Source organism: Coregonus lavaretus (genome assembly GCF_964263955.1).
Source record: "Coregonus lavaretus genome assembly, chromosome: 28".
NCBI classification, from domain to species: domain Eukaryota; kingdom Metazoa; phylum Chordata; class Actinopteri; order Salmoniformes; family Salmonidae; genus Coregonus; species Coregonus lavaretus.
Window position 1 is genome coordinate 12,129,439 of NC_140015.1, and position 15,184 is coordinate 12,144,622.

General features: G+C 45.3%; 1 protein-coding gene across 1 annotated transcript in view; it reads right to left on the bottom strand.

The window, feature by feature from the left end:
* Positions 1-15,184, bottom strand: part of LOC311104443 (zinc finger protein 385C-like) — a gene marked incomplete at both ends in the record, with an annotated part of 664,983 nt that overhangs the window by 104,760 nt on the left and 545,039 nt on the right. Inside the window, one exon of the mRNA XM_084146280.1 lies at positions 2,481-2,822. Within this exon, the coding sequence (XP_084002406.1) occupies positions 2,481-2,822 (342 nt within the window). The remainder of the gene's footprint in view (positions 1-2,480; positions 2,823-15,184) is intronic.

Here is a 15,184-nt window from a genome sequence, read left to right on the forward strand (position 1 = left end):
ATTTACTCGAAACACACATCACGCACCCTTCAACATCCACAAAGCTTGCAAACAACATGTGTGTGTGTGTGTGAACTGAGGCTGTGGGCCTGTGGGAGTCAGCAGAAGGTGAGCAGAGATAAGGCTGCATGATTGTGACTGTGTGTCAGAGGGAATCTGCACCGTACACCACACAAACTCACACACTCCCTCCCCTTCTCTCTCTCTCACCCCATCTCTCTCTGCTGCCGGAGCTGTGCCAGGGTGCTAGGGACAAAGCATGGGTGTGTGTATGTGTGTGTGTTGGTCTGAGTCAGACCTTGCCCTAGCTGACCCATTCCTTAGACAGTGACGGTCAGTGGCCACGTCAGGCCTCATTCTGCCCATCCTTCTTAAAGACTGACTGGCCACAAGGCATTGGACTGGGCTCTGCGTGCTGGCTCACTGAAGCAATGAAGCAATCAGGAAAGGGAAAGGAGGACGGTTGGGAGGACTGCAAAGAAGGGCGTCCACATGAGCAACACACCTGCAGGCAGCATGGCTGAATTATTAAGCCAACTATTCCTTGTGTCACTACATAGAGAGAGAGGGAGAGAGAGAGAGAGAGAGAGAGAGAGAGAGAGAGAGAGAGAGAGAGAGAGAGAGAGAGAGAGAGAGAGAGGGGGGGGGGGGGGGGGGGGTGAGAGAGGGGAAGGGTGAGAGGGGGGAGAGAGAGAGGGGAAGGGAGAGAGGGGAAGGGAGAGAGTGAGAGTAAGAGAGAGACAAAAGAGAAGAGAGAGAGAGAGGCTAGAAGGAGAGGAGACAGGAGAAGAGAGGAGGAGAGGAGAGGTGGTATGTTTGTATGGGTGTATCGTGATCTCTCTGCTTTCCAGATTACTGCTGCTACATTGTGTTTAAGAACAGCCATCCCAGGTGTATACTAACTGCCAAAGCCAGTTATCTGAACGACCTAAGCGGGTGACTATTGACTGTTTGTGTACCTTCCTCTAGTGCTGAGTCAGATGTTCCATGGTTTCCAGGCAGTCTCAAGGGAGGTCTGTCCCCACTGCTGCCCCCTACAGGGTTGGAGTAGAAACACACTGCACCACCATGCCTACAGCAGCCTGCCAGCAGCCTTCCAGCAGCCTGCCAGCAGCCAATCAGGGCCAAAGAATCTGTGGCCATGGCAAGCGTTGCCGTGCTCTCTGTTGCTATGTAATTAAGTGCTGTTTGTACGAGATTTCTGCACCTGAAGTGGGTCAGAGTAGTTTTCATGCGGAGATGTGTGTGCGCGCGCGCGCGCAGGTGTGTGTGTGCACATGTGTGTGTGAGAGAGAGAGATATAGAGATAGAGAGAGTATTCAAGAGTGAGTGATGAGTGTTTGAGAGCAGGTTCTCCAGGTTTGTGAGAGTGTTTTCGAGCTGCGTAGGAGGGTTACAAGCAAAGAGAGAGTGGGAGACAGAAAGGACTAACATTATAACATGTAGCCAGTTTCACTATATATTCAAAGCTATGGGGAAAACCTGCAACTCCACTGCAGCCACTGCAGTAGCTACCCTGGAGCGAGCAGGAACAAGAACGATCTAAAATAACCAGCAATTAATTAGTCAGTCAATTAATGACTTAACTCAGCTTTGTTCTCCTCCCTCTGTGTCCAGCCTCAGGCTAGGGAAGACTATATAGCACCATACACACTTCTACTCTTACACACTTCCATACACACTTCTACATTACACTAGTACTCCTGTACTGAGAGCCAGGGCACAACACATCTATACAGATTGAGACAGTTTGCTACAGCAGGAAAATAATCCTGCAGCAACAAGAAATGTGAATTATTATGTGGATTATAATTAATGGACATTTTTGTAGGGGTTGATACATTTTTCTTAAAGGAAAATCATGTCTGAAATTTCAATGTGGAAAGTTCTCCTGCGACAGGGTGATCAAATTAAGATCCTACATCTGTAGCAGCACTCCATGTTCACTTGTCATACTCATTATCACAGCATCCTCTTAGAAATGTACTGAAAGTATGATGAAACAGGTAGAACACAGTACCGATGCACCTTATTAGGTTATATAATGTAGCTTTATGTGTCATTGGGGGGTAGAACTCATATTCACATTTTGTCAAAAGTGTGCACACTATCATTTCTCTCCTCACCTGGTAAGGAGGTACAGACGTGAGCAGCCTTAGAGTTTTATAGTGGAATAGGGTACTGTACACTCTTAGAAAAAAGTGTTATATCTTTAACCAAAAATGGTTATTCGGCTATGCCCATAGAATAACCCTTTCAAGAACCCCTTTTGGGTTCCATGTAGAACCCTTTCCACAGAGGGTTATATATGGAAACCAAAAGAGTTCTACCCGGAACCAAAAAGGGTTCTACCTGGAACCGAAAAGGCTTCTCCTATGGGGACAGCTGCGGAACCCTTTTGGAACCCTTTTTTCTAACAGTCTAGGGGTAGAGTAGGGTACAGCTGCAGAATAGGGCAGAAAGTGGGTGGGTTGTCCTACCTGTGTTGCCATGCTGGATCTTCCCGTTGCTTATCTGTTTGAGTCTCTTCTGGTGAGACTTGCCGTTGTAGTGTATCTGGGCCTGGGCTGGGGAGTTGAGCTGGATGTTACACACGTCACACAGTGTGTAGCTACGCTGCTTCCTCTCCCTCTTGGGCCTGCTGTGGTCAGAGGAGGGCAGGGCGCCCCCACCTGGTCCTGGCTGCTCCCCCAGGACTACCCCCTCCTCCTGGGGGTCACAGCACGCCTCGCTGTCCAGGGTCAACCCCACCCCCACTCCTAACCCGTTCCTGTCCTCCTCCATATCCAATACAGAGGATGGGCTGAACGGACGCTTCATTCCTGAGAGAGGAGAGAAGGATTTGTTATTTATTGTGTCGTTAACCTTTGTTTTGAGAGGTAACTTGACAGAGAACACATTCTCATTTACTGCAATGACACGATGAAGAGTTGCAGGGAAGAGGAGAGTGAAGAGGGGAGAGAAGAGGACAGAGATGAGAGAGAAGAGAAATGTGGAAAGAGAAGAGAGGACAAAGAAAAGGGATAGAGATGAGACAAAACAGAAAGAATGAGAGAGAAGGTATAGAGAACGGACCAGCGGGGATAAGAGGTCAGAGGTGAAGGATCAGGGATCAGGCCAGTCCTAGGCTTATGTCCAGTGCCAGTGGATCAGAGAGGCAGTGCTCTGTGAGTCTGAGGTTCCCAGTATCACAGTGGTATAACGGTGTGTTAGAGCACAGACGTGTGCTGGGAACAATGGAGCCATCACGGTATGCTATCCTCTGCCCGCCCCGCCTCTGCACAAAGCCCCCCTGTTAAACCCGATTGCCCATAAAAGACAGGGACGCAAAAAGAGCCCTGATTCAGAGGGCTCAGTGTAGGTGCATGTGGCATCTGATCCTAGGCCTGTCTGAAGTAAGCCCTGGCTGTCATCACTCACACACACACACACAGAGACATACACTGAGTGTACAAAATATTAAGAACACCTCTTTCCATGACATAGACTGACCAGGTGAATCCAGGTGAAAGTTATTGATGTCATTTGTTAAATCCACTTCAATCAGTGTAGGTGAAGGGGGTGGGGGGGGGGGGGGGGCAGTTTAAAGAAGGATTTTCAAGCCTTGAGACAACTGAGACATGGATTGTGTATGTGTGCCAATCAGAGGGTGAATGTGACAAACAAAACATTTAAGTGGCCCAACAGACATCCGGCCAACTTGACACAACTGTGGGAAGCATTGGAGTCAACATCGGCCAGCATCCCTGTGGAACTCTTTAACACCTTGAAGAGTCCATGCCCCAAGGCTGTTCTGAGGGCAAAAAGGGGGGGTGCAACTCAATATTAGGAAGGTGTCCTTAATGTTTTATATACAGTGGGGGGAAAAAGTATTCAGTCAGCCACCAATTGTGCAAGTTCTCCCACTTGAAAAGATGAGAGAGGCCTGTAATTTTCATCATAGGTCAGTATGATCAACTATGACAGACAAATTGTCACGATCGTCATCTACAGAGGAGGACCAAGGCGCAGCGTTGAATGCGAACATTTTATTAAATGAATGAACACACGAACAAAAACAACAAAACGAAAACGTGACGTCCCTGGTTACACACACGAACCAACACGGAACAAGAAACCACAAATAATGAATGCCTAACGGCTACCTAAGTATGACTCCCAATCAGAGACAACGAGCTACAGCCGTCTCTGATTGGGAGCCACCCTGGCCAACATAGATATACAACAACTAGAACATAAACAAATGAAAACTCACACCCTGGCTCAACATACTAGAGTCCCCAGAGCCAGGGTGTGACACAAATTGAGAAAAAAAAATCCTGAAAATCACATTGTAGGATTTTTAATGAATTTATTTGCATATTATGGTGGAAAATAAGTATTTCTGGCTCTCACAGACCTGTAACTTCTTCTTTAAGAGGCTCCTCTGTCCTCCACTCGTTACCTGTATTAATGGCACCTGTTTGAACTTGTTATCAGTATAAAAGACACCTGTCCACAACCTCAAACAGTCACACTCCAAACTCCACTATGGCCAAGACCAAAGAGCTGTCAAAGGACACCAGAAACAAAATTGTAGACCTGCACCAGGCTGGGAAGACTGAATCTGCAATAGGTAAGCAGCTTGGTTTAAATAAATCAACTGTGGGAGCAATTATTAGGAAATGGAAGACATACAAGACCACTGATAATCTCCCTCGATCTGGGGCTCCACGCAAGATCTCACCCCGTGGGGTCAAAATGATCACAAGAACGGTGAGCAAAAATCCCAGAACCACACGGGGGGACCTAGTGAATGACCTGCAGAGAGCTGGGACCAAAGTAACAAAGCCTACCATCAGTAACACACTACGCCGCCAGGGACTCAAATCCTGCAGTGCCAGACGTGTCCCCCTGCTTAAGCCAGTACATGTCCAGGCCCGTCTGAAGTTTGCTAGAGTGCATTTGGATGATCCAGAAGAGGATTGGGAGAATGTCATATGGTCAGATGAAACCAAAATAGAACTTTTTGGTAAAAACTCAACTCGTCGTGTTTGGAGGACAAAGAATGCTGAGTTGCATCCAAAGAACACCATACCTACTGTGAAGCATGGGGGTGGAAACATCATGCTTTGGGGCTGTTTTTCGGCAAAGGGACCAGGACGACTGATCCGTGTAAAGGAAAGAATGAATGGGGCCATGTATCGTGAGATTTTGAGTGAAAACCTCCTTCCATCAGCAAGGGCATTGAAGATGAAACGTGGCTGGGTCTTTCAGCATGACAATGATCCCAAACACACCGCCCGGGTAACGAAGGTGTGGCTTCGTAAGAAGCATTTCAAGGTCCTGGAGTGGCCTAGCCAGTCTCCAGATCTCAAACCCATAGAAAATCTTTGGAGGGAGTTGAAAGTCCGTGTTGCCCAGCGACAGCCCCAAAACATCACTGCTCTAGAGGAGATCTGCATGGAGGAATGGGCCAAAATACCAGCAACAGTGTGTGAAAACCTTGTGAAGACTTACAGAAAACGTTTGACCTGTGTCATTGCCAACAAAGGGTATATAACAAAGTATTGAGAAACTTTTGTTATTGACCAAATACTTATTTTCCACCATAATTTGCAAATAAATTCATTAAAAATCCTACAATGTGATTTTCTGGATTTTTTTTTCTCATTTTGTCTGTCATAGTTGACGTGTACCTATGATGAAAATTAAAGGCCTCTCTCATCTTTTTAAGTGGGAGAACTTGCACAATTGGTGGCTGACTAAATAATTTTTTCCCCCACTGTAACCATTTACATTTTAGTCATTTAGCAGACGCTCTTATCCAGAGCGACTTACAGTTAGTGAATACATATTTTTTTATACTGGCCCCCCGTGGGAAACAAACCCACAACTCATAGATTGTGTAACAACATAGGAGGCCCTGCAGTTCACTATAGCACCACTAGGTGAAGACAGAGTGCTACTCTCTGATTCTCTGAGGAGCGTGCTGGGCTATACATCAGTCAAGCCGTTTCACTCAGTGACTACATGCCTGCTTGCTGTGCTAGCCTGCTATAACAAATGCTCTAACAGTGGGTCTGCCTGTAGTCTGTCTGACTATGTACCACTGTCTGTCCACTCTGTGCTTAGGAATGAGATAGGAGTAAATAAGGTCCCCACTGGGCAAAAAAAGGTTGAATCAACGTTGTTTCCAAGTCATTTCAATCCAAAAACTCAATATGTTGATGTTGAATCAACGTGGAAAACTGATTGGATTCGCAAAAAGTAATCAACGTAAGGACATTTTTAACCTAAATCCAATGGCAGGGTAAAATTTTTGGTTGATTACACGTTGAATTCACGTTGGTTGACAACTCAACCAAATGTAAATCAAACTGATGTCTGTGCCCAGTCGGTCACTTTTTTGCATGGTTTTTATGTAATCCGTTCCCTATTAAAAATAGCAGGTGTAAACTTAGCACAGGTAATAAGGATAGGTAAATCTGTCCCTGTACGAATTAAGTCTGAGCTATTTGTATGACCAGTGCGCTGTACCAATAGTTACAAAAATAGAACCAAAACACAAACTGCGTTATGAAATGTGTGTGAACCCTTTTGGTTCTAGTGAAGAATTAAATCAGAAAAACATAACAGAAAAACTAAATTGCTAGACAGATAAATGCACTGAGTGCTATGTGATTTAAAAAGGCTGCCTGAACAAGTCTCAACACTTACGGTACACGTGGGGTTTTTCTCTCCTTCAGAGTAGATACACACAGAGAGAAAAGACCTGTGTTTGTTTATTTCCTCCCCTGCTACTCTCTTCTTCCATAAATACATGAAAAGGCAGCTCTATAGAATCCCTGTGATGGATTGAGACATCAACATGTGAAAAGCCCCCTGAAAGCCTTTTGCCTACGCCTAGATTTATTTACGTGCTGGATACACACAAACCCAAACCTTGAAGACACACACGCAGTTAAACCTCTTAAACACACCTCCCCCGCCCCCGCTCTCACACGCACGCACATAAACACACACACACACACACACACACACACACACACACACACACACACACACACACATTAGAGGAGGTATGAAAGCTGCTATTCACATTGCCAATCTGGGAGCACTCAAAGGCTCCATCAGATGTTTTCTCAAAAGCTTTGAACATTGCCCATTTGAGGCAGCCAATAAAGAAATCTCTGTGGTCCTTATACCACAGGACCCAACCACCCCCTGCCAAACTACCAAGCATCCCTCACTCCAGTGCATTGAAAAAAATGTTTACTCTCCAGCTATAGGCCTACATTATTAATTCAGAAACAGTCTTTCCCACCCCATCTATTCCTGCTAACATGACCTTGTAACAAGAATAGGAGCATAAGACAAGTGGCTGATGCCTAAACAGTGAGCACCTCCAACAGCTGAATGTTAGAGTTCTAACACAATCTGTGCCCCTGAAAAAAACATCTGTGCCCCTGAAAAAACCATCTGTGCCCCTGAAAAAACCATCTGTGCCCCTGAAAAAACCTTCTGTGCCCCTGAAAAAACCATCTGTGCCCCTGAAAAAACCATCTGTGCCCCTGAAAAAAACATCTGTGCACCTGAACAAAACATCTGTGCCCCTGAAAAAAACATCTGTGCCCCTAAAAAAAACATCTGTGCCCCTGAAAAAACCTACTGGGTGGTGACCCTTGAGGACCAAAGGTATATGTTTCAGTGTGAGGTATTAGGTGGGAGAGGACTGAAGATGTTCTTACTGCAGCCATACACAGTGTGTGTGTGTGAGGCTGTAGCACCTGCTGTGTTGAGAGGGATGAATGCTGGTTGAGAGGGGCAGGGGGAGTCAGGGGGAACCCAGGGGGAGAGCGGGCAGTGCCAGCCTTGCCATGTACACTGCTTCCGCTTTGTGACATGCCCCCTTGCCCCCCTGTGCCCCTTCCCCCTGGCACTGGGGGGATCATCAATCACGAAGCTGATCTCTCGCTGAATGACCCGGGCTAACCCGGCATAGCAGCTCAGCAATAAAACGTATATTTACGAGCCTGTCCCTACTGTCCAGTGAGCCTGAAATACTACCACCCTGGAGAAGGAGGAGGGAGGAGCAGCCCTCCCCACACCCAGCCCAAGACCCCTCTCCTTCCTGCTTGGTGCAATCAAAACCCGGGCCCACAAATAGACCCACACAAACACAGGAGGCATGTCAGCACCTCTTAAATTACCCCGAGGAGAGCAGAGAGTACAGACAACACGGTGAACACACACACCCTACTACACACACTCTCACAAATAGAAACGTTTGACCTCCGCTTCGCTTCTGCATGAACAAGTAGTATGCAATTCAGCAAACATCACAAACAAACACATCCATTCAGACACCGCCAAAAACAACCAGCCAGACACACCCCCTTTGCCCAAAACACTTAGGGTGACCTCAACTACAAATAAAAACAAGTATTCCTTCCTGCAGAGACACACCCACCACCCTCACACACACACGCATACAAGAGTCATATCAGCATGAGAAACATGAGAATGTCTCCACATAAACACCCTGCCACCCATCCTCTACCAGCCATCTCAATAGACATTTAACAGTCCTGTCCATTTAGCATTCACAGCTGCTTGTGTTAGACCAGAGACAGATAATAACCAGAGAAATGTGTGATATTTAAGAGGAGATTAAAATAAGGGTGACACTGCTATGGTAAGCAGACTCTTAAAGGGGCAATCTGCAGTTGCTACATCCATTTTCGGACTTATAAATTAATGATATGTACCCATTGATTCTTAAAGAATATAACTTATAAATACCTCATGAGCTTAGTTAAACTGTCGTTACCCCATCAGAACCCAAAATATGAGCTTGTTTTACTCCAATGTTTGTAAACAAAGTACATGTAAACGAACACTATATAGCCTCAAAACATGGTTAAAAATATATTTTTGACATCATGGATGGTCAGTTCTTTCATACATAGCTCTGTCTATGAATTTGAGAGAGAGAAAGGGACACAGAGAGAAAGATAGCGAGAGAAAGAGAAAGAGAGACAGAGAGAGAGAGAGAGACAGACAGACAGACAGACAGACAGACAGACAGACAGACAGACAGACAGACAGACAGACAGACAGACAGACAGACAGACAGACAGACAGACAGACAGACAGACAGACAGACAGACAGACAGACAGACAGACAGACAGACAGACAGACAGACAGACAGACAGACAGACAGACAGAGAGAGAGAGAGAGAGAGAGAGAGAGAGAGAGAGAGAGAGAGAGAAAGGGACACAGAGAGAGAAAGATAGAGAGAGAGAGAGGAAGACAGAGAGAGCGAGAAGGAGAAGGAGAGAGAGGTTGATAGACAGAGCAAAAAGGCAGTGGTATCATTAGGCGTGTTGTCATTCAGCTCGTCTGTAACAGGCCTGAAGTGTGTGATGTCTGCAGTCTCTGTGCCCTCCTGGTGTAACACTATAAAGCCAAGCATACGCTTCTCTAATGAGCATAATTATAATTATCATAGGTAACCCTGTTCAGTCCTTATTGAAAGAGAAAGACTCATATTAATGTAGGGCTAGAGGACAGTTGGAAGTGTGTTTGTTGCCTGGCGACCCAGAGTCAATGGAATAATGTCAATATAAAAGCAGTCCCACATGAATTGATGATCTTTTTTTTATCTCTGTTTACAGATGTCATTTGGCTTAGTGAAAGTCAGGCCGGTCACATTTGCTCAGCCTGTGTGTGCATGTGTGTACGCAAGCCAACCAACCGTTACGCCAGAGGAAATTCAAACAGCATCTCTCTGATTCTATCACTGCACTGAATGTTGACTGGGTGTGGTGTGTGCAAAACATTCTATCTCATTACTCACTTCCACATCATTCACCAATCACAGCCCACTACTTAGATCAACTGAGACACCATGATGATCACCAGCCTGTTAGGGAGAATATCTTGTTACCATCAGACAGGCTGAGGCTCTGTCCACTCTCCCCCAGGATCAGTCTCTCTGGCTGGGCCATGGAGCAGGGCTCTGTCCCCTAGGTCTGCTGCTGCTGGTGCCTGCTCTTCAGTCAAACTCACACACAGGTCCATTAGGTACGCTAACCACGCACTCAGCCAGCCAAGCAGATACCTTTCTTTCCTCCCTCGCTCTCTACCTCTCTCAGACTGATAAATGTCTCCGGCACCGGTATACAAGCCCCCAGGGAGCTGTGGCTTTTGTGTGCGTTTGTATTTGAGTACGTTTTAAACTGTGTGTGTCAGAGGAGCTATAGGAGGACGGACTCGTTGTAAGGGCTGGAATGGAATTAATGGAATGGTATCAAACACATCAAACATATGGAAACTACATGTTTGACTTCGTTCCAGCCATAACAATGAGCCTGTCCTCCAGTGGAGGATTCTCAGAGGAGGAAGGGGAGGACAATCCTCCTCAGTGAAAATGTTTTATCCTTTTTAGATAAAACTACACTAAATATATTCACGTCAGAAAATAATTGAGGGCTAGCTTCTGTCCTCCCCTGAGTACATTGACTTCAATTCAAAACCTAGGAGGCTCATGGTTCTCACCACCTTCCGAGACGCTCCTCCAACAACAACACATAAAACCTCACATAATTCTGCCCCAAAACAATGTCAATTTCTCTCAACCAGTGGCATATGGGCGTTTTATGTGAGCGCTGATGCCGCCCTGTGATAAGCAGTGCCCACTTTGTCAAAGGCAGGGATGCAAAATATTTATCTTGTCCACTCCCAGCACGCATCTCCAGGGTGCTGTCGGAGAGACGTATTGCTGCGGCGCTCCACCAACATTCCATCAAAAAAATTATCTAACATAAATCATGTAACAGATATAGCCTGTGGTAGAAATAGTATGTGGCCTTTTCTGTAGCCTACAGGCTGGAGATAAAATGTATGGCAATGTAATGAGACTGAAACTTTTTACATCATGCAGGTTTCTCCGATCAAATAGCCTAACCTAAATGGTGCCCAATCAAACATAAAATGTGCTGACATGTTAACAAACAACATAACCTAAAAACAGGTCAAAGTAAAATGGACAATATGGAATGGGCAATCAGGCTACTCACAACTGCTGTCCAGGAGTTTCACCCTCTGGGCTAAATTGTCATGATCAGTGGTTTCAAGTTGTATCTGTACATTTTTACGAGCTGATCATTGCGAAAAAGAAAATACTTCTGCATTTCCCGCTGTGTAAACACATTGCAAATAGGCTCTGGATAACTCCTGATAAAGTTGGGTTGCTGATATTAAGAGCTTAAATAGACAAATTGATTAGTTACAGGAATCAGGACTAATAAAGCCAATACAATGGCCTGTTTTACGAACAGTGGGCCTACCACATGGATGGGCATTCATAAAATTCCATTGTGGGCCGACATGTTAGGCTACACCCCATTAATCACGAACCAACACCGACATCTTTTGGACATCTTTTTTTGGTCCTGTCTGGACTGGAGGTGCAGTCCGCACCGGCCTTGATTTCCACGTCCTCGGACGTTGGTTTTTGGTCCAGTCCGGACCAAATCTGAACCAATTACAGACGTCTATGTTTGGTTCAGATTTTGTCCGGTCTATACACAAGTTTTTGAGCCGTTTCCGCTCTACTTCCTGAACTCCTCCCGTCGATGCAATCCACTTCCGTTCTGCCGGGCTGGGTTTGTTTTGCTAGCTAGCTCCGTTGTGCCGACAAAGCACTGACATCGCAGTGACAAAGAGGATATTAAAATTACAATTACAACATGAAGAAAAGTGGTTCGGGAACGACGTGTGCGGTAGTTGGTTGCAAAAACTTGAGAAAGCACCTGAACGAGTGGTTAGATAGAGAGTGCTACGACCACAAACCAGCTACGAAGAGGCAATGTCCATGCGCTCCATTGTTTACATTTTTTCGCAAGCCTGATACCGACTCGGAATCAAGGACCTGGCTGAAGGCATTGAATCTAAAGAAACCACCCCTCAACGTTTTTGTTTGTTCCTATCACTTTGTTGACCAAAAACCTACCAAGGATAATCCTTTCCCAGAGTTGTGGTTGGGATACAATCGCCCTCCCCAGCCAAAGAGGCGTCAACTCACCCAGCGGACCACTGCCTCCCCCCAGATAAAGAAACGCAGACTTGAATCTGAGGGTAAGTTCAGCAACTTTAGCTATGAAGCTGACAATACTGTTAATTATGAAGAAGTTGTCATACATTAACATTGCTACCGGTATTTTGCTAAGGCAGTTGATTGTTTTGGAGATGGGACAAACAATGCCCACGATAGCTACATCATGAATTGTGTGTGTGTGTGTGTGTGTGTGTGTGTGTGTGTGTGTGTGTGTGTGTGTGTGTGTGTGTGTGCCTGCCTGCGTGTGCCTTAGTATACATCATAAATGCTGCTATAGCATAACAGTGCTCATCATGGTTTAGGAGATGGAGGTGTGGACATGGTGTTGGCTCGGTGATGGAGGAGGTATTAGCATTAAAGCAGAGCTGCAGGAGGCTATTCCCAGGGCAATTGAAAAGTGCTGCCATTGGTGAGGCAAGTGCGTTCTTCCTCCACTCTTCATGAGTCCTAAAGAGTGTCACCTCCTGTGCCGGTTCTGGAGTGGTAGAGGATGGCGGTGAAGTTGGTGGCGGCTGGTAGAGATCCTTCCTGTTGTGTCGTTTGAAGCGGACATACTTCATCTTCCTCTGACCAGCATTTCTTTTAGACCCAGCATTCCACTGGTTCTGTCCGTCTGTGCAGGCACGCCCGGGTTTCCCCTGTCTCACAGCATTTTCTACCTAGAGAGATATAGTAAAAACAGTGCATAGATATTATAATGGGTTCACTGCACACATGTCATATGATGTAACACGAATATGAAGAAAATTCGTTATTATCCTAATTCAATTCAATTATGAGCGCGCTTATCTAAACGGCACCTAAAAGCTGTCTCAAAGAACCAGCAAAAGTAATGATTATGAATATGTAAAATATTGCAATGAGACATTTTAATTGTTTATTCATAAACAAGTGTTCGGTTCATGCATAAGCTCCAGTTCAGGCCGGAGCCTTATGTTGTCATTATCTATTGTCTGTCTGCTATATTAATTTTTTATTTATTAAATCCAGGAATTTGGTTAATGAATTTTTTTTAAAAATTAAGATACAATTAATACAAAACGAAATTCGCTTTAAAGGCTTTGTTCTTTCTGTTTTGAGGTGTCTGTGAAAGTTTGAAAGTCTTTAGTGCCGCTTTCAGAGCGCTCACGTCCGTAATGGAGAACTGTCGTAGGCCTAACATAGTTTTTTCCTCATAAATGCAAACACGAAAATTAAAACACAAAATAGTTTTTTTTTAAATAACAAATTTATGGATTTATAGCGTTTTGAAAAGAAGACATAGGCCTAGGCTACAATGGTCAAATAATTACCTTCCACAGGATCGCAGCTGAGTGGGAACAAGATCTCCCTGGTCCAGCAACACACGTACATCCCGCAGTTTTGACTTCTCCAGCTTCAGTTACCAGCACCCAAGCATTATGCCATGCATTGTTCAAACACTGGCTAGGCTCTACATTTGCTTTCAGATAAACAAAACGATCATGTTTGTATGACATGACACAACCGACTTTGTTGCTGTGCAGATATTGATATGCCTCGGAGGCTTTCAGATTGTCCATTGCTTTTCCATCTATTGCCATGGATTGCACGAAGTAGGAGCAAATCTTGCTGTACGTTATGTTGGGCCACGTCGTCATGTTATCCTCCCAGTTCTGCACTGAATTCGGGTGGAGGAGAGTAGCGCCATCTCCAGTCAAAGTAGTAGAACCGTGTTCCCAAGCTAGCGTCGACATCGCTGTGTTTACACCGGCAGACGTTGTGCAAACAACTTCCGGCGGAAATTAAATGCATTTGTGTAGAGTTATGGCGCCACCCGGGATACAGCGCGTAAGCTTGTGTATAAATGCCATCTTTTCAACTTTAATTCAGAACCGAAAAATAACCTAACTTCAACGTCTGGAAAATAAATATTTTAGATGTCTTTTCTACGTAATTTTGTTTACTGGGACTATTCTAGTAGGGGCGGAAGAACGTCCAGGACCGGCCCTGGAGAGAGAGATAAACAGTGTATGACAGCAAATGTGTACACAGGCTACATGTACTGCATACAGTACGTGTGTAGCAGTGTATCAATGTATTAGCACAGTGAAGGAGAGAAGAGAGACACATTGACCTGGTTGAGACAGCTGAGACTAACGGACCCAACAACAACCTCAACACCCACACAGCACTCAGCAGACAGGAGGTAGGAGGCAGGGGGAGACAATGTACACTTCATGGAGAATCATTTAATTAACTCTGTCTGTCTGTCTGTCTCTACAAATGTAAAGTAAGTCTCTATGTATATTATGCACAAGTATACAGATGTTCTTCCATGCTCATGTTGTTGTTATCCTTCCTGCTATATTCTGTGGTTGATATGTGGTTGACTGTTTTGAGCCAGCCAGACCAAAAGCTTTGCCAAGCCCGGCCTGTCTTTTGTAGGCTTGTCCTCCCTCTCCCTGTGGGCCAAGGCCCTGGTCAGGCTAAAGTTAGCCCAGCAGTTGAGACAGAACTCCCCACGTTCTCACCCCACCACAGGCTCACCCAGCTAGGGGACTGGCCAAGACAACCAGCCACCACTACCACTGCTGGGAGGGGTTACATACTACAGCAAAATATACACATAGAAAAACACACAGATATTCAGAAACAGCCACAAACAGATGTGCACTTATTACCGAATTTGCACACAAGGGGCGCTATTAGGGGGGATGCGCAAAACAATTTAGGCAACAGGGATCTTGAACCAGGAGGGGATTTAATATCTCTGCTGTAACCAAAAAGCTTGATCTTGACATCTAGCCACTTAGCTAGCAAGTTAGCAAACCAAATGCATAGCTGGAGCCCTGACCTGGATATCATTTATTTGACACATCTTAGATTTGTGTGTCCCCGCCCCCAATATATATTTGGTATTTCAAAATAACCCGGTATACGATATTAAACGGTATATCACCCAAGCCTAACACACACACACACACACACACACACACACACACACACACACACACACACACACACACACATACCCCTCCTTTAAACTCAATCTCCCCATTAACAATCCTAAAGGTTAGACACTGGAGATGCAATGATGACTCCCAGGCACATCTATGAG